The 19134-nt window shown below is 37.2% G+C and overlaps 3 protein-coding genes across 6 annotated transcripts; all 3 read left to right on the plus strand.

Annotated features, from left to right (window-relative positions):
- Positions 1-4: 4 nt before the first annotated feature.
- On the plus strand, positions 5-2337 carry LOC106663085 (D-2-hydroxyglutarate dehydrogenase, mitochondrial). Its single transcript, XM_014387652.2, has 6 exons — positions 5-463; positions 536-728; positions 780-977; positions 1025-1387; positions 1549-1835; positions 1896-2337. Exons 1-6 carry the CDS (start codon positions 455-457, stop codon positions 2316-2318), a joined length of 1473 nt encoding a protein of 490 aa, XP_014243138.1. The 5' UTR covers positions 5-454; the 3' UTR covers positions 2319-2337.
- A 52-nt stretch (positions 2338-2389) lies between these two features.
- LOC106663087 (inactive pancreatic lipase-related protein 1-like) lies at positions 2390-6528 on the plus strand. 4 transcript variants are annotated; one of them, XM_024227095.1, is made up of 8 exons: positions 2390-2978; positions 3036-3186; positions 3242-3470; positions 3528-3671; positions 4846-4941; positions 5074-5183; positions 5246-5301; positions 5421-6528. In XM_024227095.1, exons 1-7 carry the CDS (start codon positions 2809-2811, stop codon positions 5261-5263), a joined length of 918 nt encoding a protein of 305 aa, XP_024082863.1. In that variant the 5' UTR covers positions 2390-2808; the 3' UTR covers positions 5264-5301; positions 5421-6528. The 4 variants fall into 4 exon arrangements, with proteins under 4 accessions (XP_024082863.1, XP_024082862.1, XP_014243141.1 ...); XM_014387655.2 differs by having other exon boundaries at positions 2396-2978; positions 5081-5183; XM_014387654.2 differs by having other exon boundaries at positions 2397-2978; positions 5081-5183; positions 5246-5364.
- Positions 6529-6987: 459 nt separating this feature from the next.
- On the plus strand, positions 6988-18500 carry LOC106663082 (plexin domain-containing protein 2). Its single transcript, XM_014387644.2, has 13 exons — positions 6988-7091; positions 11901-12020; positions 12076-12180; positions 12235-12380; positions 12451-12585; positions 12651-12843; positions 12907-13021; positions 13087-13181; positions 14400-14551; positions 14607-14934; positions 15366-15508; positions 17913-17983; positions 18055-18500. Exons 1-12 carry the CDS (start codon positions 7016-7018, stop codon positions 17979-17981), a joined length of 1677 nt encoding a protein of 558 aa, XP_014243130.1. The 5' UTR covers positions 6988-7015; the 3' UTR covers positions 17982-17983; positions 18055-18500.
- Positions 18501-19134: the final 634 nt, after the last annotated feature.

Below are 19134 nucleotides of genomic sequence, written 5' to 3' on the forward strand. Positions count from 1 at the left end.
GCCAACGTTCGAACAGAATGATGTTTGAATTGGTTAATATATTTTAGGGCTTTGGGATGGTCGGATAAATTATAGAGTGAGTATTATTATGTTTATTTATTTATTTTTTTTTTTTTAATGGGACGTCTGGGATTATATGATGAAGATCTGTGAAATTCAAAGTTCTTGGAAGTATGATTGAATTCGGACTGATCCCGCCACATTTAGATGTGCAGATTTCGTCGGGATTTTTGGGCGATAAAAATGTCAAAATGTGTTATTAACGGTACGAGTTCGAATTTTCTGGCGTTTTGGGTGGGAAAAATTCAAAAATCTTGCAGAATTTCTATCTTGAAGGGAATTGGGATCGTTCAGTTTAACGACGATAAGGGCGTTATCAATGCTGGTTGTCAGCATGACCTTGAGTCGGATCTGACCTATTCCGTTAATCGCCGGTTGCGTATCAATTGACAAGATGCAAAAGGTAAATTTTGACTTAATTATGTCTTAAAATAAATTCATTTTAAGGTTTTTATTATGTCTTTATGTTACTTAGATAACTAAAGGCAGATTTTTTTCGACGGTCGGCTTTTTCACTAAGGACAGGTACCAGGTGAAAAGAGGCGATTTCGGTTATGTAACAGACAAGGAGCTGAAAGAGTTCGAATCGATTTTGGGCAAAGATCGTGTGCTTACAGATGAAAATGAAGTCTCAGCTTACAATGTAGACTGGTTGAAAACGGTCGCAGGTATGGTGAATCGATGAGGCGATGGACATTTTGTACAACATTGATGTTTAGGAGAAGGCAAGGTTGTCTTGAAGCCGAAGACGGTCGAAGAGGTATCGCAGATAATGAAGACATGCCACAGAAGCCGAATCGCCGTCTGCCCGCAGGGAGGTAAAACCGGCCTGGTCGGCGGATCTGTACCCGTATTTGATGAGGTCATCATATCCACCAGTCTTATGAACAAGATATATGATATAAACCAACTCGGAGGTAAACAATGAAAAAAATAATTGAAATACGTTAACATGTCAGTGAAGGTACGGTAAAATGCGACAGTGGGTGCATTCTCGAGAGTCTGGACGAGGCACTCGCGGATCGGGGGATGATGATGCCGCTTGACTTAGGTGCTAAAGGGAGCTGTCAAATCGGCGGGAATATCTCTACATCCGCAGGTGGCTTGCGATTACTAAGGTATGGGACGATGCAGGCCAACACGCTTGGACTCGAAGTCGTCCTGGCCGACGGCACCATCCTCAACATGTTGAACTCGCTGAGAAAGGACAACACAGGCTACCATTTAAGGCAGCTTTTCATTGGATCAGAAGGAACACTCGGGCTCGTGACGAAAGCCGTGATCCAGTGCCCTGTACGGCCTAAATCTGTAAATCTTTCTTTCCTCGGTAATCTATTTTATTATATTATTATTATTTTTTAATGTAATAACTGTTTGCCGGATAACAATTATGGTTTTTCCCTTGTATGCGATGGTTAATAGGTCAAGTAGATACGAGTATAATTCTGGGACAAGGAATCGTTAATCGTTTAAAACATTTGTTGCCAGGTTTGCCGAGCTATGATGCCGTACTTGCGACTTACAGGCTCGCCAAGGATATGCTGTCTGAGACGCTTTCATCATGCGAGATGATCGACACTCCCAGCTTTGAATCGGTGCTGACGCTCGGTCTCAAGTCACCGCTTTCCTCCGACTACCCGTTTTACATGCTGATTGAGACACACGGCAGCTCTGAGGAGCATGATTCGACCAAGATGACTTCGTTCCTTGAGCGTTGCATGGAAGAGGGGCACGTCTTGGATGGCACATTCTCCAACGAACCATCGCGCATGCATGTACTCAATATTTTTTGTTTTAATTTCTTATTTTATTTATTTATTTATTTATTTTTAAAGAATATATGGCAATTGAGAGAGAGGATAGCGGAATCGATGGCAAAGAATCACTATATCTTCAAATATGACATAACACTACCGCTCGAGAAGTTCTACGAGGTGACCCGAGTGATGAAAGAGCATATGAGCAAATTTGGGAGCCGGGTAGAGGTCACTGGCTTCGGCCACCTTGGCGACGGAAACATGCACCTCAACTTACTCACCGACAAGTACGACCCAGAAGTTGAGAAGCACATCGAACCGTTCATATTCGAGTGGACCGCGTCCGTTGGAGGGAGCATCTCCGCCGAGCATGGCATAGGTTTCAAAAAGGCCAAATACCTCCACTACTCAAAGTCGACCGAGGCTATTGCCCTCATGAGGCACATAAAGGGCGTCATGGACCCAAAAGGAATTCTCAACCCATACAAAGTCCTCGCATGATATTATTATTATTATTATTTTTTTTTTTAAGAAAAATGTAAATAAATATTATTTTATTTAAAAAAAAATTAGTCTATTTTTTCTAATCCCAGTGTCTTAAGAACTGTAGGATGTTAAGTTGGTGGAAAATCTGTTTGGTTTTAGTGGTAGGCACTGTTTGTACGCCCCAGCGTATCCCAATAGATGAATTTTTTGCCAGTTGGAAGGCGGTTCTGGGATCTGGTTTAAACTACTCGACAACTCAGGAGAACTCTTGGATCATGGAACTAAACTGCCGGTAACCATTCTTATTCTCGTTGGATATTTTTAATTGGCAGGCTATGTCTCAATCGTTTTTAATTATTCAAATGTGATATTTTGTAATCAATCCCACTGACACGATTCTGATTCGGTAGATCATTAATTCTGGGATGCACTCTCGGTTCTTAATCCTGGATATAAAACAGGATCCGATCGTCCTGGATTTAAAAAAACAAAACACTTGTTCAACATGCTTTTATTGTTCTTTGTGGCCTGGTTTGCCTTTTGGGCCGATGGTAAGGAAGGCGAGGTATGCTACACCGGTATACACTGTATACAGCTCAACCGCACCCTGGGCTATTTCAATCCAGTGCCTAACTCTCCAGAACAGATTGACGTCAAAATCTACTTTACAAACAGGTCTGTCTTTTAATATATGTGGTACGGTTTTGTACATTTATTTTAATTTTTTTAAAGGAGAAACTCTAGGATGGAGCTGCCGAGTGAGAAAGGTCTATCTGTAATGCCCATGGACGTTGCAGGCCATTATACATTCATAGTACATGGTTTTTTAAGTTCAGCCAATGAATCTTGGGTCAGGAGAATGGAAGAGGCTTTAATCGAACATGTGAGTTTTTGAGTTTTGTTTTTTTAAATTTTTTTTATTGTTGAATGCAACTTAGGAGGAGACGAACGTATTCAGTGTCGACTGGTCGAAAGGCAGCAGGCCTGGGTATTTCCAGGCGGCTGCTAATACTAAAACCGTGGCAGGTGTCGTCGTACGCTTCCTCCTTGAAAGGATGGAAAAAGGTCTGACTGAACCGTCCAAGGTTCACCTCATCGGTCAGAGCCTTGGAGCTCACCTTGTGTCTTACATCGCCGACAAGATAAACGGGATAGCTTACATAACAGGCAAGCCTTTTTTCTGGATTATTGTATTTTTTTTTTTTTTTAACTGCTTGGTGACAGCTCTAGACCCGGCGGAGCCTGGATTCACGGCCGATTCACCCGAGACGAGGCTGGACCCAGGTGATGCTCTCTATGTCGAGGTCATCCATACCAACACAGCTAGGGTACTTCCCAGCCTGAGCTTCGGGCACAATGAACCTTTAGGTTATTAAAACTATTTGTTTTCTCTGTTTTGACCTCTTCCGAAGATCCTCTGAAAAGACCTCTACTATTTGTTTTCTTCCGAACTGAGTCGTATCTTCATCGTAAGTCATTCCTTTATGAGAGTAAGAGAACGTGTGTGTGAGGGAAAGAAAGATAGAGTGAGTGAGAGATAGTGAGTGTGTGTGTGTGTGTGTGTGTGAGAGAGAGAGAGAGAGAGAGAGAGAGAGTGTGAGAGTGAGAGAAAAAGAAAGAGTGAATGAATAAGATATAGTGTGTTAGAGGTTAGAGAGAGAAAGGGTGAGATAGAACGAAAGATTGAGTGAGTGAGAGCGATAGTGAATGAGTGAGAGAAAAAGAAGAGTGAGTAAGACATAGTGAGTGAGAGGTGAGAGAGAGTGAATGTGAGAGAAAGATAGATTGAGTGAATGAGTGAGTGAGGGAGAGTGAGAGAGAAAGGTAGAGTAGTGAGTGGAGAGTAAGTGTATCTGGTAAGGATGCTTTTCAGCCTGAGCTTTGGACACAACGAACCCTTTTCCCAACGTATTTATTTAAAGTCTACATATTAAATATATATATAATTAATATAATAATTCTACAACAAATTGACAGTATTAAATAATTGAATTGTCATAGTTTTTTATTCAGAGAGATGCTTGTATGAACGTGGGGGGAAAACGTTTCCGAAATGTCGCAGGAAAAAAAATACAAATGCGTAACTTTGAATGTATCTTAATTCAAAACTGCTTACACGAAATTAAAAAGAATTAATTATTAAAAAAATAATAAATTTGGCTGTTGTTTAATAAAGAACAGCCATTAGAAAATTAGAAAAATATAAATACCATAAGGATAACAGTTCAAAAACGTAACCTCCAGAAATTCACCAACCACGTGTTTTGTGGCTATTTCCCAAATATGTAATTTAATTAATTAATAATTAATAATTAATATAAAATAAGTATAATCAGGTTTTTCTTTACTGATTAATTCTACTTTGGCTTAATTAAAAAAGTGCACAGTGATAAAAAACGAAGAAAAATAGAAAGGAATAGGGAATCGCTTGTCAGATAGAGGATGTCAGATAAACCATGCTCATAGTTTGTCACATTGATCTTTTTCTGCCAGGATGATCATTTCATTTACACTCTTATTTTTTATTTTATTTTTCTTGCAGGTGATGTTGATTTTTACGTGAACGGAGGTTCGAAGCAACCGGCTTGCGATGCGGCTGACAAAAGCCTCAGCGACTATTTCTCCTCAAAACTGAACAGTAAGTTGAATATTTTAGTTAGATTTTTAAAAGAAAGAGCGAGCAAGTGAATAAGAGAAAGATAATGCAAGTGAGTGAGAGATTTTTTGCAATTTTTGTGAGAGAATAAAGTCAAATTAATTATGTAATTGGGATTGAGGCTTGATACAGAGCATTGGGTGCCATCACATGAAAGCCCAAGAGTACTACATGGAGGCGCTCAACTGCACCATGTACGGATTGATGTGGGACTTGAACAACCCGTGAGTGTCTCCACTATGAATTTTTCGAAAAAACCCCAAAACTGATGTACTTTTCCCCCCAGGGATCCTCCAGATGGTAGGTGTACCTTGTACAACTGCCAGAGAGTCGGCCCAAGCGGTACGCTCCTTCCTGCCAGGGGCGTTTTCTACGTCCGAACCGACACAAAGCGCCCTTACTGCGGTACTCAGGACAAAAAACAAAAACTAAATTCTTGACTATTTCCTTTTTTTTTTCAGCCACCTATTTCAAACCTACGAACGACTTCGAGGCTTTCCTGGATGATGTGTCAACCAATTTCATCTGAATTCAAATATAAAAAAAATTAAATCAAAATGTGTTTTAATTAAATATTTTAATACTTATAATTTTGTACTTGTACTGGAGTACAAGATAAAAGAAATCATAAATAATCATAAAGTCCAACGAACTCTGTGTCAGCACTGAAAGACCTTACAGGGATTAAAAGGCTTATTCAAAGGTTAAAAGGCCATTATTCCTCCCTTGATGGATTTCACTTTGTACCAGGATATTTATGTATAATTCTCTACTCATATGAATCGGTTCGTCAAACATTAAGGTGGCTACAGACATGGAGATTTGCCGAATGCTGGGCAAAGGTTCGTTGAATCTCAATTAATGGGGACATATTTGGTGCTCGCCTTGCTTGGCTAATTGTTGGCTTCAAAGTGCATGAATGTTCATGAAGTAGACAAACTCAAAGCATCCAAAAATTTAGGAACCAACAGTACTGTATGTAAATCAACTCAATCATCAATCAACAGTTATTGTTTAATTCTATTTACCGCTATTTATTTTTTAAAAATTATAAATGATTCCTAACTAGTGAAGGTGTATTAATGAAAGAACCACATAGCGTTGTTTCTGTTGGTCAAGAATGGAACGGCTGAACATAACAGTCTTGGAGTTCCTTGATCAAACTGAACCAATAAGTTGGATGCTTCGCTTCTCTTCCAAATCACAAAAATCAGTTTTCCAATGTGTAGAAACGGATGGGGTAACAGTACTCTGTGGCTGTGTTTGTAGCCACTACACAAAACAGTAACCGCAGATTCACAGTTGTCCATTATGTTTGGTAGTAGTAGAGGACTTGCATGGCACTTAGTGAAAATTTGCCATTTCTACACAAATTGGGTGGTCATACAAACCCTGTACGTGTGTATACATAAGCACGCTATTGGATGACTGCCAAGACAAGCATCTCGAGACATGGTGAATATTGATGGTGATCGACATTCGGTGACCTTTACAGTAATCCAAATGGGACAAAAATGCACGAAGTCAGAATTGTAAAGGAAACAAATGGAAAAGTTTTGGGTCGGTATGTGTGTGTGTGAGTGCACGTGTGTGTGTGTGTGTGTGTGTGAGAGAGAGAAAGAGTGAGAGAGAGGGAGAGAACGGAACTTTTATTTTTTATGTGTACAAATTTAGGACAATATTGTCCTCTAAATAGTGAGTGAGAGAGAGTGAGTAAGTGAATGAACTGAAGTCTGAACTGTACTTTTATTTTTTAAGTGTTCAAATTTCAAATGTTGTCAATACTTGTGAATAAGCAATGCATTTTTTTATCTGTACTTTGGGACAGAGAAAGAGTCAGAGAGTGAGTGAGAGAGAGTGAGTGAGTGAATGTTTATGAAATAGAAAAGGTTCTTTCGGTTATTTTTGGACTGTTTTGGTTCAATTTTGGCCGGATGTGATGGGAATATTGGGAATCCTCTCCCGTCGGGGACTTTGGACGGTTGTACGATTGGGTTGGCCACCCTGATCCTTCCCACCTTCTCCGCCTCGGTCACTTTTCTATTCCAGTTCGATCATGGCTTTCATCGTACGTCTGTCAACTCTGACCGTCCTCACAGCCCTTCTGACACAATGCCTGTCCGTGGATGATGGTAACGTACACATAAAAACAATATTATTAGTTAGAAATCAATTTTTGAAAATTTAATTGGGGGGTTTTGAGAGAAAAAATATTTTGTTTCTGGGGGTGTGGAAAAGCAACAGTCCGAAACGCTTGTGCAACAGGTCGTCTCCTTTGTGCTTTCCACTTTTACACCCGTTTACATTTTTCGCCTTATTTCCGAGAGTGGAAAACAAGAAAAATTGTTTTCTTGTTGTCTTGAGCCAAATTTAGAAAAACAATAAAGATTTCGAATATGACCAACGGCCTGGGGGTGGATCGCCACCCTCGGGGGGGGGGGGGAATGAAAACTGTCGAGACCTTGGATTTTGTTTTTCCAATATAGATGTAGCTCTGGTGAAAACAATCCGCCTCGTGTCTTTCCACCTATTTTCAAATAGAGAAAAAAAACACCTTTTTTATACCTGAACGGAAGGGGGGAAAACACCGTTTTGGGTTTTCCCGGAAAGTACTCATGGCCGTTTTCAAACCTCCATTTTTTCGATTCTAGGTACGACAGGGGAAAAAATAAAAGAAATCGCAAGTTTACAAATTTTTCTTCTATTATTCATAAAATTTTTTATCGTATTTCCACTCTTGTATGACTTCGAGTCGGGCAGATCGGCTTCGTTGGAGGATGTCTCAACCGAGGTGACAAAACTTGCTACACCCAATTTTTTATTTTCAAATTTAAAGATTGTTTTGGAAAAATTCCAGCGACATTCTCCACAAGTGACAGTTTGAAAGAAGGTTATAAATGCCCACTCTTCACTATAAAATTCTACTTTCTCCATTTATTTTTTAATTTTACAATAGAATTTAATATTACAATTGTATAAGTAAAAATATAAATAATTTTTGATGGTACAAACCTGTTATACGTAAACTTTCCCAATGTCCTATGGAGCTCGGTATATAATCTTATATATGGTTATTTCCTTGGCAGGATATATAAAAAGTTCAATTCAATTTTATTAAGTTTTAAACGCTTAAAAGTAACTTGTGCATGCAATTCAGATTTGGTGGTTTGAAACGTGATCAGATCTGATCATTTGAGAAATAGCCAAGTCTGGCAGTTTGAAAAGCTTCCCTGAACCGGTGGTTTGCAATATGTTCAGATTTGATGTTTGACAAGCTTGTCGGATCTATAGGTTTGAAATGTGATCAGATCCAACGGTTTAAATAATGATCAGATCTGATGGTTTGAAAAGCTTGTCAGATCCGGTGGCATGAAATATTATCAGATCCGACGGTTTGAATAGTTTGTTAGATCTGCCGGTTTGAAAAGCTTGTCAGATCTGACGGTTTGAATAGCTTGTCAGATATGGTTATAAACGTTCACAGAAATTTATCACTATAGGAAAAAATGCTTTCATATATCGTAGGATTTATTCCTTTTCTATATTAAAATTTTAAAAATGGTTAATCTACTGCTGACTGTGATAATATTTTCCATTGATGTCTGCTATCTTTCTGATATGCAACTGTTTGTTTAATCACTGGAACACTGATGTTCGGCTTCGAATTGCTTGCTGTATCACTCAGTGTTATCATTAATAAAAATACTGCCTACGCTTATCTGCCTGGATAGGATGTTTTTTCTGTTTCTTCTGCTATCTTATTTATTTGTGTATAAAAAAAGAAGTGTATTCATAGAGAAAAACTGTCGATTTGTAAACAGTTCCAATGATGTTTGGAGATCTGGGTATAATCTTTCTTTTCGATTAATTCCAGGACAGAATAGAAAATAAAATATATAATTTATAATTATTAAATCTATTATGTTTAGTGGTCTATTTACCAAATTACTTTTTTCAATTAAGTATTCTTTTTTTTGTAAGGTCTTGGTTGCAATGAAATTATTTATAACTATTATAACTATTTTTTTTCTATGTTTTTTAGAAAAATTCCTCCTGCCATTGGGGTGGCATATTAAAAAAAAAAAAAAACAAAAAAAAAACAGAACAAACATGCTCTTGCTTTTTGACTACCTACATATCAGCCAGTCCTGCTGGTTGGGACACTTTGTCTACCCTGGATGTCACCCTTTCGAATTTGTAAATTTATTATTTCTTATGTTTTTCTTCTTGTTCAGGGAAAAATGACTTGTTTTAAATTGTTAAAATGAAAAGTTGCTTCGCTTGCAATCCAATCACGGATAGTTGATTGGACAGTAATGTCAGATCTGGTGGCTTAAATATGATCAGATCTGATAATAGAAAAGTCTGTTAGATTGGAAAGTTTAAAAAGCATGTCAGAGATCTGGTGCTTCAAATGTTATCAAATCCAATGGTTTGAAAATCTTATTACTTACTGATAATGAACAATTATCAGGTCTGACGGTTTAAAAAGCTTATCAGATCTGGTGGCTTGAAATATGATCAGGTCTGATGGTTTGAAAAGCTTGTTAATGTTGGTGAAAAATTGCCAGATCTCTTAGAAGCCAGTTGCTGGTAGTCTGACTCAGTCTAAATAGCACATATGGCTGTCCCAACAGTTAGATCTCATTGGATTTGACAATAGAGTCTTCTAGGCCTTGGCATTTTCCTAGATCTGTTGGAATGCCCTGTCTGAAAGATCTGATAGAAATATTTGCTGAATCCGATACTTGGTCCACGTATGACTGTGTATGGTTTATTTGTAATAAAAGTTTTTTTTTCCTTAGTGATAAATGTGTTTTCTTTGTTATCTAAACATTGTGCACTATTAATTTAAGTTCGTTGATTATTAGGTTGACATTAAACTGATGAAATTATTAAGCGTAAGTGATTTAACAACTGCCTGTTTAGTTGTTAAAGAGACAAGGCATTACTTTCTGGTTCACTTTTTTTAAATGTAGTTTGCTGTTTGCCATTTCACATAACTAACACCTTGTCAGCCATAATCCCGCCTGTATCTATGGAGCAAAGCTGGCAAATTTATGAGTCAACATCTACACATAGATTAATATGGAAGTGTTTGTAATCTAAAAATTAACCATATCAGACATGAGAGAGAGAGAGAGAAAGAGAAAAGAAAAAAGAGGAAAAAACTAGTTCTGATATTGGAGTGGACAAATGGAGACTATTAACACAATGGTGTCCTTGCAGTTATGATTAAAAATTAAAGCGGGGACCATATGGGAAAGAAAGACAGAAAAGAGAGAGAGAATGAGAGAGTGTGTGTGTGTGTGTGAGAGAGAGAGAGAGAGAGAGAGAGAGAGAGAGAGAGAGAGAGAGAGAGAGAGAGAGAGAAAGTTACGCAACTCTACTAAACAATTAGTGTCAATAAAGAGCCGCTGTCCAAATTTCATATTTTAAAATTTCATCATTTTCGAGGGTCTGTAAATAATTTTTTCTGTTATTGAATCTTGAAATTTTTATCTCTGACGACTAGGAGGGGAGAAGGAGAGAGAGAAAAAAACTTGACCTTAGCGTTCTTTGTGGCTGGTCCGTTCCCGACCCTGGAATCTTGCTAATTTTTAAAATTCTCAGTAGAGGGGTGGGGAAGTTTGGTTTTGAATAAAAGATGAAAAACCCAATACTGGACAAAAAAAAAAAATCGAGACTGCAAAAGGCGAGTATAATAGACGTAGATAGTGCTAAACAAATAAAGCCACCGGGGTCAAATACCGGTGTGGCCCAATTAGGCGAGACTGGCTAAGTGGCGGCCAGCTGTTCAAATCAAATTACAATTTGAAAAAAAAAAAATCAGGACCTTTTCAACCAAATGTTTAAACAATAAAAATTATATTTTTGGGGGGGGGATTTAGTGAAATAATATATCTTAAGCGTAATTGAAATGATTATCAAATCATTTTTATTGACTTTTACATTGTGATTTTAGTACTTATCTAAACGGATGTTGTTTCTTCCCTATTTTTTTTCTCTTTCATTCTCTCTCTCTATCCTTCCACAGAGATAAAATGTCCCAGAGATAAGGATACATGTTCAGGGATTGAAGTATTAATGTATGACCGTCAACAAATCCTGTCTGATTCATGAAAAATAATTTTAACTTTGGTCTAGTAATAGGAGATTATTTGCCCGGCTGTTTCTGTTGCTGGGTCCAATCTTACTGCTGTTATTGACAAACATTACTGATTCTGTCAGTGAGGAGTCTGGCTATCTGAAACTATAAAATGTCTGATAGGCATTGTTTAGCCAGCTGTAGCGAGATCCGATGATTGGATCGATGGTGAAAAAAATGACAAATCCTGTTGGCAATTTATTACTGCACCTGGCAGTGTAACTTAAAAATGAAATATGATCATATCTGATGGTAGTAAAGCTTGTTAGATCTGGTGATTGAAATACAATGATATCTGAGAGTATAAAAAGCTTGTTAGATCTGGTGACATGAAACGTGATCATATCTAAAGTAAAAAAGCTTGTCAAATCCAGTGACTTAAAATACGATCAAATCTGACAATAGAAGGACCGAACATTAAAAAAAAAAGGTCAGATCTGATAAAGAGAAAGAATCAAACCTGACCAGTGATAAATTGTCAGATCTGAGGGTTTATAAAAGATAGTCAGACCTGACATTTTGAGTTCATGCTTGAAGGTAGAAAAGCTTGTCAGATTCTGTCACTTGAAATGTGATCATATCTGATGGTACAAAAGCTTATCAGATCCGATGATTTAGCCGAAGATAATTATTAAAAAGTAGGCCTATGTTTGAGACTGACTGCTACAGTGCTTGATCCGACAATTTTCCCCAAGTACATTACCCATTTACTTATTTATATTTTTTATTTTTGCATTTAAAAATAAGATTTCACTCTATTTATCATCTAATAATTTTATTTAATAACTTTCAGGTTATTATTCTTACACAGTCGCAAGGTGTAAATCGGATGACTTCAGGCTGAAACGTTATGTCGACTCACCAATCCCGCGACTTGCTAGCAATTACCATTCCCACATGAGAATGCTAAAAGGTAAAATTATTATTATAGTTTTTTTTAAATAAATTTATTTTATATTTTTCTCCAGATGCCAGCGGTTTGGATTCAAAGCTGAAGCCACCTATGGTCATGACGGGCAACATGGCGGTCACAATGCAGGCGGCTAAAACCACCACACCTCCAAAACATTCAGGTAAGTTTTTTTTTCTCTCTTTAAATGTTATTCTATTAGTGTTTTATTTTGTAGAGTCGACGACGAACTTGAGCTCTACGGCTTCAAGTTCTGATACTCCCGGCGTGACCGAGGATTATCCTCCGATGGACGGCTATCCGAGAGACGTTTCCAACAACAACGCGACGCTCGAGAAAAACAACATAACCAGAAAACAAACAGTCAGTCTAGGGATTATTAATATTTTAACGATTTCTTTAAAAAAAAATTATTTATTTTTATTTTCTCCAGGATGAGCATTTGTACTATAACAGTACATTGTACATCGACGACAAATTGAGCAAACACTACTGGGTCGACATGGATAACAAGGAGGAGGATGTAATCGTCAACGAAATGCTCTCAAATAGTCATCGCAGAGCTGTTGTAAGTAAGAAAAATCGACTGAATAAAAAAAAAGTATACTTTATACGATTTAAAATGATTTGCAGACTGTTAAACTGAAGTTTGACTTTCCGTTCTACGGCCACTATGTGAGGAACATATCGATAGCGACGGGTGGTTTCATCTATACGGGAGACTACATACATTCGTGGCTCGCTGCAACTCAATACATAGCACCGTTGATGGCCAACTTCGCCACGAACCTGACCAAGGACAGCTACGTCAAATACAGGGACAACGGTATGCGATCTTAATATGGTTTTATTTATATTTTTTAATTCCCCCCCCCCCCCAATTCTTCAGGCACAGCATTCACAGTCGAATGGGAGAGGGTGTGGCTCCTGGACTTGAAACAGGCCGGGCCTTTCACATTCCAAGTGACGCTGCTCGACAATGGCGACATAATATTCGTTTACAAGTAAGCCACATTATTGTTAACATTATTCGTATTCATCATTAAAATTTATTTTTTATTTTTTTCAGGGATATTCCGATATCAGTCAACTCAATTCACGACAAACAACACCCGGTCAAAGTTGGTCTCAGTGATGCTTACATCATTGACCACAACACCATTAGTAAGTAATTTATTTATTAATTAAATTAATAAAAGTTTGTACTTATTGTTGTTGTCGTAATAAAAGTATAAACCAACAATCAGTGACAATGACAGTATTTTGGGAAGTGATGGTTCAAAAGGTTTGATGGTGAAAAAAAGATCGATTGATGGTTTGAAAAGTTGTCAGAATTGATGGTTTGGTAGACTTGTCATATCCGACGGTTTGAATGATTCTCAGACCTGATGAAAAATACTATCAAAAGTTTGTACTTGTTGTTGTTGTCGTAATAAAAGGTTGTACAAACCAACAATCAGTGACAATGACAGTATTTTGGGAAGTGATGGTTCAAAAGGTTTGATGGTGAAAAAAAGATCAGATTGATGGTTTGAAAAGTTGTCAGAACTGATGGTTTGGTAGACTTGTCATATCCAACAGTTTGAATGATTCTCAGACCTGATGAAAAATACTATCATCAGATCCAACGGTTTGAAAAATTGTCAAGACTGTCAGATGTGACAGTTTGAAAGGTTGTCAGACCTAATGGTTTAAAAGTTGACAGTAGGGTCTGACAATATTTTAAACCATTAGGTCTTAACTAACAGACTTTCCATTTATCAAGTCTGACCATTTTCCAAACTATCAGATCTGACAATATCAAACCGTCAGGTCTGACAGACTTTCTAATCATTAGGTTTGACAATTTTTCAAACAGTCGAACCTAATGATAGTTTTAAACCGTCACGTCGTTCTCAGATCTGAAGGTTTGGTAGATAATATCCGACGGTTTGAATGATTCTCAGACGTGACCTGACAGATTAAAAGCTTGCCAGACAAATCTGATAGTATGTTAGTTTGTCATATCTGATGGTTTGACTGATTCTGATAATTTTTTAACTGTAAGGTCTGACAATCTTTCAAACTGTAAGGTCTGACAATCTTTCAAACTGCCAGGTCTGACAATCTTTCAAATGTCAGGTCTGACAGTCTTTCAAACTGTCAGGTCTGACAATTAGAATGACAGTATTTCTAATGAACAGGTTTGATAATTTTTCAAACCATTGAATCTGATTATAGTTTTAAACCGTCAGGTCTGATATCTTTCTCTTCATCAGATCCGACCCGTCTCAAACTGTCAGATCTGACAGCCCTTTCAGGCGATTGTCTTTACTTTTATATGGTTTTCCGCAAAACCTCGTTTCTTGGCCGAAGGTGTAATTCTGTATTAACTCGTTTCAGCCGCCCGTAAGAAAATCATCTACGAATACCATCAAGTCAATTTTAAAGGGCCTGAAATCAAAAACTGGACCGTCATCTACATAAATGCCCTGCTGACTTGCCACTCGTTGACGTCGTGCCTGGCGTGCACCTCCGTCAAGACAGGCTTTGATGTAAGTCCATTTTTTAATCATGTAAACATAAATTAAATTTTTTTTTTTATGCCAGTGCAAGTGGTGTCCGGAGCTCAACAGATGTTCAACCGGTTTCGACAGGAAACGGCAGGAATGGGAGCGGAAAAGGTGCGACTCACATGCCATCCAGAATCCCTCTGCTTGCATGAAGAAGAAGAGTAAGTTAGTTCATTTGATGCCACAGAACACCAACAGCAGCAGTGTACAAGAGGAGGATGTACAACATGTATTGAAACTTGCCAACGTAATCGCCCATCCACAAAATGAGAATGAACCGAAACTCGCCAATGTAATCGCCCATCCACAAAATCAACATGTACAGAAACTCGCCAACGTAATCACCCATCCTCAAAATAATCAAAGTAAGTACTGTACTTTGATAACAAATAATGATTAAATAAAACATCCCCGTAGATAGTTGTTTTTTGTTTTGATATCGGTTATCTCAGCTGGAGATACATCCCTTGTCAACGCACTTAAACAATTAACAGAACATTTTTTGTCATTTAGCATACTTTTTAATGAGGAGAAAGAAATAAGGTATATAATTTTTTTTTGTAGCAGAATTTGTGTTTTATTTTAAAACAATGAACAAAATAAAACTTTTGCATGCTGTTGTTAATTTTTTCTCTATAAATTTGTGTACCATCTGTAATGTTATTTGTAGTTTTTTTAAATTCATTTTTTATTGCTTTTGAATCAGGAAAAAATATTGTTCTTTGCTGTGTGTAGACAACTGCCTTATAAGGGGAGTTTATTTTATCTATGTATTTTTATTTTTTTTATTTTACAGACGATAAGGAAGAGTCGACCTCGATGGTCCACACTGGCCTGCTGGGAACGTTGTTCTTCATGCTGCTCACTCTGGGCGGCGCAGTCTGGGTTGTGTACGCATACCGGAATCCACATACGCAGTCGGGCCAGTTCCTCATCAAAGTAAGCGCTAAGTCATTTATACCCATATTAGTTTTATCAGTGTCTGGTAATATTTTGTGAATCTGATGGTTTGAAAGATTTGATGGTGAAAAATGGTCAGGTCACTTGTCAGATCCAGTGGCTTAAAAAGTGATCAGATCCGATGGTTTTTAGATGATCAGATCTGATAGTTTCACAAATTCAGATCTGACAGTTCCAAAAGCTTGTCAGATCCAATAATGATGGTCAGATCTTCTGGTGGTTTCACAAATATTCAGATATGACAGTTTGAAAAGCTTGTCAAATCCAATGGCTTGAATGATGATCAGATCAGGTGGTTTCACAAATATTCAGATATGACAGTTGGAAAAGCTTCTCAGAAGTTTAGATTTTCAGATCTGATGGATTTTAGATTGTCATATCTGATGGTTTCACAAATAGTGAGATCTGACAGTTGGAAAAGCATCTCAGATCTAGCAGCTCAAAAGAGGATCAGATCTGGTGATTTCACAAATAGTGAGATTTACGGTTGGAAAAGCTTCTCAGATCTAATTGCTTGAATGTCGATCAGATACGGTGGTTTCACAAAACGTCAGATCTAACGGTTGGAAAAGCCGTATAGCTCTATTTGGAGTGCCTGAAATTTGTGGGGGCATTTACGACCACTCCACAGCCAGTCGCTCCGAACGTCACCTAGTGAATTACCTTCTCAAAATGGATGATGATTTCTTGTGCTACGCTGCTGTTTGTTTATATATTAAAAGCAAAAAACCGGAGAGGAAATGGTGTAAGAAGCCGTAACACCCACAACAATTTGAAGAAATATTTTTCTCTTAAAACCGCTGATTGGAGGAACTATTTAAGGAAGGGTGAAATGTCTTATTTATTCATTATATTTTATTCATTACATTTAGTGTTCTATTGACCAAATACTTCTTTCAATTAATTAATCTTTTTTTGTAAGGTTTTGGTTGAAATGAAAAAGCTAGTGCCACGAGCGGGATTTGAATCCATGACCTTCGGATAAATATACCGCTGCGCTAACCACTTGAGCTGTCATGACTCAATCTTCTAGGTCACCAAAAAATGGCAAAAAGAGGGAAAATAACGATAGTTCAAGTGGTTAGAGCAGCGGCGTATTTAGCCAGATGTCGTGGATTCGAATCCCCTCATGGCTCTATTTTTTCATTTCAACCAAAACCTTACACAAAAAAAAAAAAAGATTAACGTCTTATTTATGTTTACTCCAGCTTGTTACCCCCCTTGATTAAAAAACAAAAGACAGTCTTGAGAGAAATCATCACTCTACTTGAAAGGTTGGCAGCCACATTACAATTTCTTGCTACAGGGATGAACTATGAAGAACCTAAGTTCTCCACTATGATTTCTCCTCAGCACTTAGGGGTTATCAATATCACATCTCTTGTTGCATTTGTATCCTTTGTTTTGAAAAGGTCGACCAACTGGTTGAGGACCAAATTTCTTTTATTTCTATTGTGGTAATCATCGTCCACCTCTTTCCATAAACATGCTAAACTTTCATACAATTCAATCACCTCAACAATAAAATCTCGATTGGATGTTATTGCCAATAAAGAATAAATGTTTTTGACTTTTTGAGAATGTACGACGAAGATGTTTGCTCGGTGACAGAAAGATGGAGACTGCGCCAAAAAAAAAAAAAAAAAAAAAAAAAAAAAAAAAAAAAAAAAAAAAAAAAAAAAAAAAAAACGCGGGTTTTCCCATTCACGAATGCGCCCCTTGCCGTAGATATTTGGAGTAGCGCGATGGAGTTTGAACCAGTCGAATATTCGGCACAGCCCGGCACGCCAGTTCAGTTTTGCCATTGACGTGGTTTTTGGAACGGTTTGTTTCCGTTTGGACTGCTAGGAGCAATCATGAATGGCCAGCTTTAGATTGTCAGATTCGGTTTCACAACTATCCTTTTTAAACCATGGTGTCTGACAATAATTCTCTTAATCGTGTCTGACAGTTTATCAAACCGTTGGACCATATTATTTCTGCAACCATTGAAATTGATAATCTCAAAACCATTCGGGCCAGTTCCTTATCAAAGTAAGCTCTCCATCATTTAGGCACATATATTTTTATTATTCATAAATTGATATAAATTTAAGAATTATTGCTTACATTATTGTAGTAAATTAGGTAGTTGTGTTGGCTGCACTGTACCAGAGGATAACCAGATTGTAGGTTACATTTCCGATTCGTAATGGAGTTGTGTGTCTCGTATTTGTCTCATTCACCATAAATTCAATTTTTGATTTTATTATGCTCCAAACAATATTCAATATTGTAAATAGATTTTAAATTTGTTAACCTCGTAAATCAAACAGTTTTGTAGTCCCAAATAGAGGGATGACAGTGTTTTCTTAGTTTTGATCCATTTTGTTGTACGTTTCAGTACCGTCCGAGCCAGTGGACGAGGAGGAGAGGCGAGGCCAGATACACGGCTGCTTCTATACACATGTGATCGTACGTTTCTTCAAATACATTCATGATATAACAGTAGTGTACAGGGTATTTTCATTAGTTAATTTTTTCAGCGATTTACGAAGAGTGTCTTTGGGATATTTTTGTCCGAAATATATTACACCTCCAAAACAAACAATTGCAGTAAGTGAAAGAAGAAACACGATACCAAGAACAAAGAAGATCAATGTCACTTTTTTTCTTCTCTTTTTTTTTTAGTTTGTCAAAAGAGAGAAAGAAAAAACAACACTGTAAATACACTTTTATTTATATTAGGGGTATTCACGATGTTTGTAAGATTTTAACTCTTGTTACTCGAATAAAGAAATGTCCAGTAAGATCGTGAACGCCCCCTTCTTTTCTTAGTATGTTAAACGTTAATTTTTCCGCAAAGCTGTGCGTGGCGATTGGTAGAACCAAAAATAAAGCTATAAGGTTTTGTTGAACAACCTTGAAGGTGTGTTGTTTGTTTTGGTTTTCTTTTTTGTTAAATTGTAAGATGCCAGAAGTTAATAAAAAAGAAAAATTAATCAACTCTTTCATTCAAAATGCTATTATGCACTTGAAAAGTACTAACAAATTACACGCTTCAATTTGTGCTGACATATCTAACTTGTATCCTAACGTCTAACAGCCTACAACTTAATAGGGTAGGAGATGTATCTATTATGAATGAGAGTATAAGGACAGGTCAAAAATTAACAAAAGAAATGTATCGTATTTAATAATATTTATACGTATTTAAGAATAAAAATACGTGTAAAAACAAAAAACATTTGTTAAATTCATGGCTTCCATGTTGATTACCTACGCCCTAATGGATAGCATTGTGACTACATTTTCGACCTAAAATCTAACATTGGCCATGGCCTTGTTAGATCGAGCAATGTTAACTAGCCTATTCTTACAAGTCTATGTTCATGTTACAAATCATTTTTCTCGATCTAACAGGACACAACAACTAACAGGGTTAACACAAAGATCGTGAATACCCCTATTATATTTTTTTCTTTGTCTTGCAACATACACCACTGTTGGAGATTCCAGCGGGCTGACAACTGGGACACATGTTTGCCAACCTTCTTAACCTCTTTTTTACATTATAGAAATTTTCCTTCCCCCCCTTTTTATTTATTATTTTTTTAATTTAGAAG

Source organism: Cimex lectularius, unplaced genomic scaffold (assembly GCF_000648675.2).
Source record: "Cimex lectularius strain Harlan isolate CLEC.00 unplaced genomic scaffold, Clec_2.1 scaffold14, whole genome shotgun sequence".
Taxonomy (NCBI): Eukaryota; Metazoa; Arthropoda; class Insecta; order Hemiptera; family Cimicidae; genus Cimex; species Cimex lectularius.

Bases quoted from the DNA above. Each gene is read 5' to 3' on its own strand.
- LOC106663085 (XM_014387652.2), top strand. The intron at 729-779 runs GTATGGTGAATC...ATTGATGTTTAG, and splicing joins CTGGTTGAAAACGGTCGCAG to GAGAAGGCAAGGTTGTCTTG. The intron at 1,836-1,895 runs GTACTCAATATT...TTATTTTTAAAG, and splicing joins ACGAACCATCGCGCATGCAT to AATATATGGCAATTGAGAGA.
- LOC106663087 (XM_014387654.2), top strand. From the start codon at position 2,809: ATGCTTTTATTGTTCTTTGTGGCCTGGTTTGCCTTTTGGGCCGATGGT. The intron at 3,187-3,241 runs GTGAGTTTTTGA...AATGCAACTTAG, and splicing joins AAGAGGCTTTAATCGAACAT to GAGGAGACGAACGTATTCAG. The intron at 5,365-5,420 runs GTACTCAGGACA...TTTTTTTTTCAG, and splicing joins CACAAAGCGCCCTTACTGCG to CCACCTATTTCAAACCTACG.
- LOC106663082 (XM_014387644.2), top strand. From the start codon at position 7,016: ATGGCTTTCATCGTACGTCTGTCAACTCTGACCGTCCTCACAGCCCTT. The intron at 12,021-12,075 runs GTAAAATTATTA...ATTTTTCTCCAG, and splicing joins CCACATGAGAATGCTAAAAG to ATGCCAGCGGTTTGGATTCA. The intron at 12,181-12,234 runs GTAAGTTTTTTT...TTTATTTTGTAG, and splicing joins CACACCTCCAAAACATTCAG to AGTCGACGACGAACTTGAGC.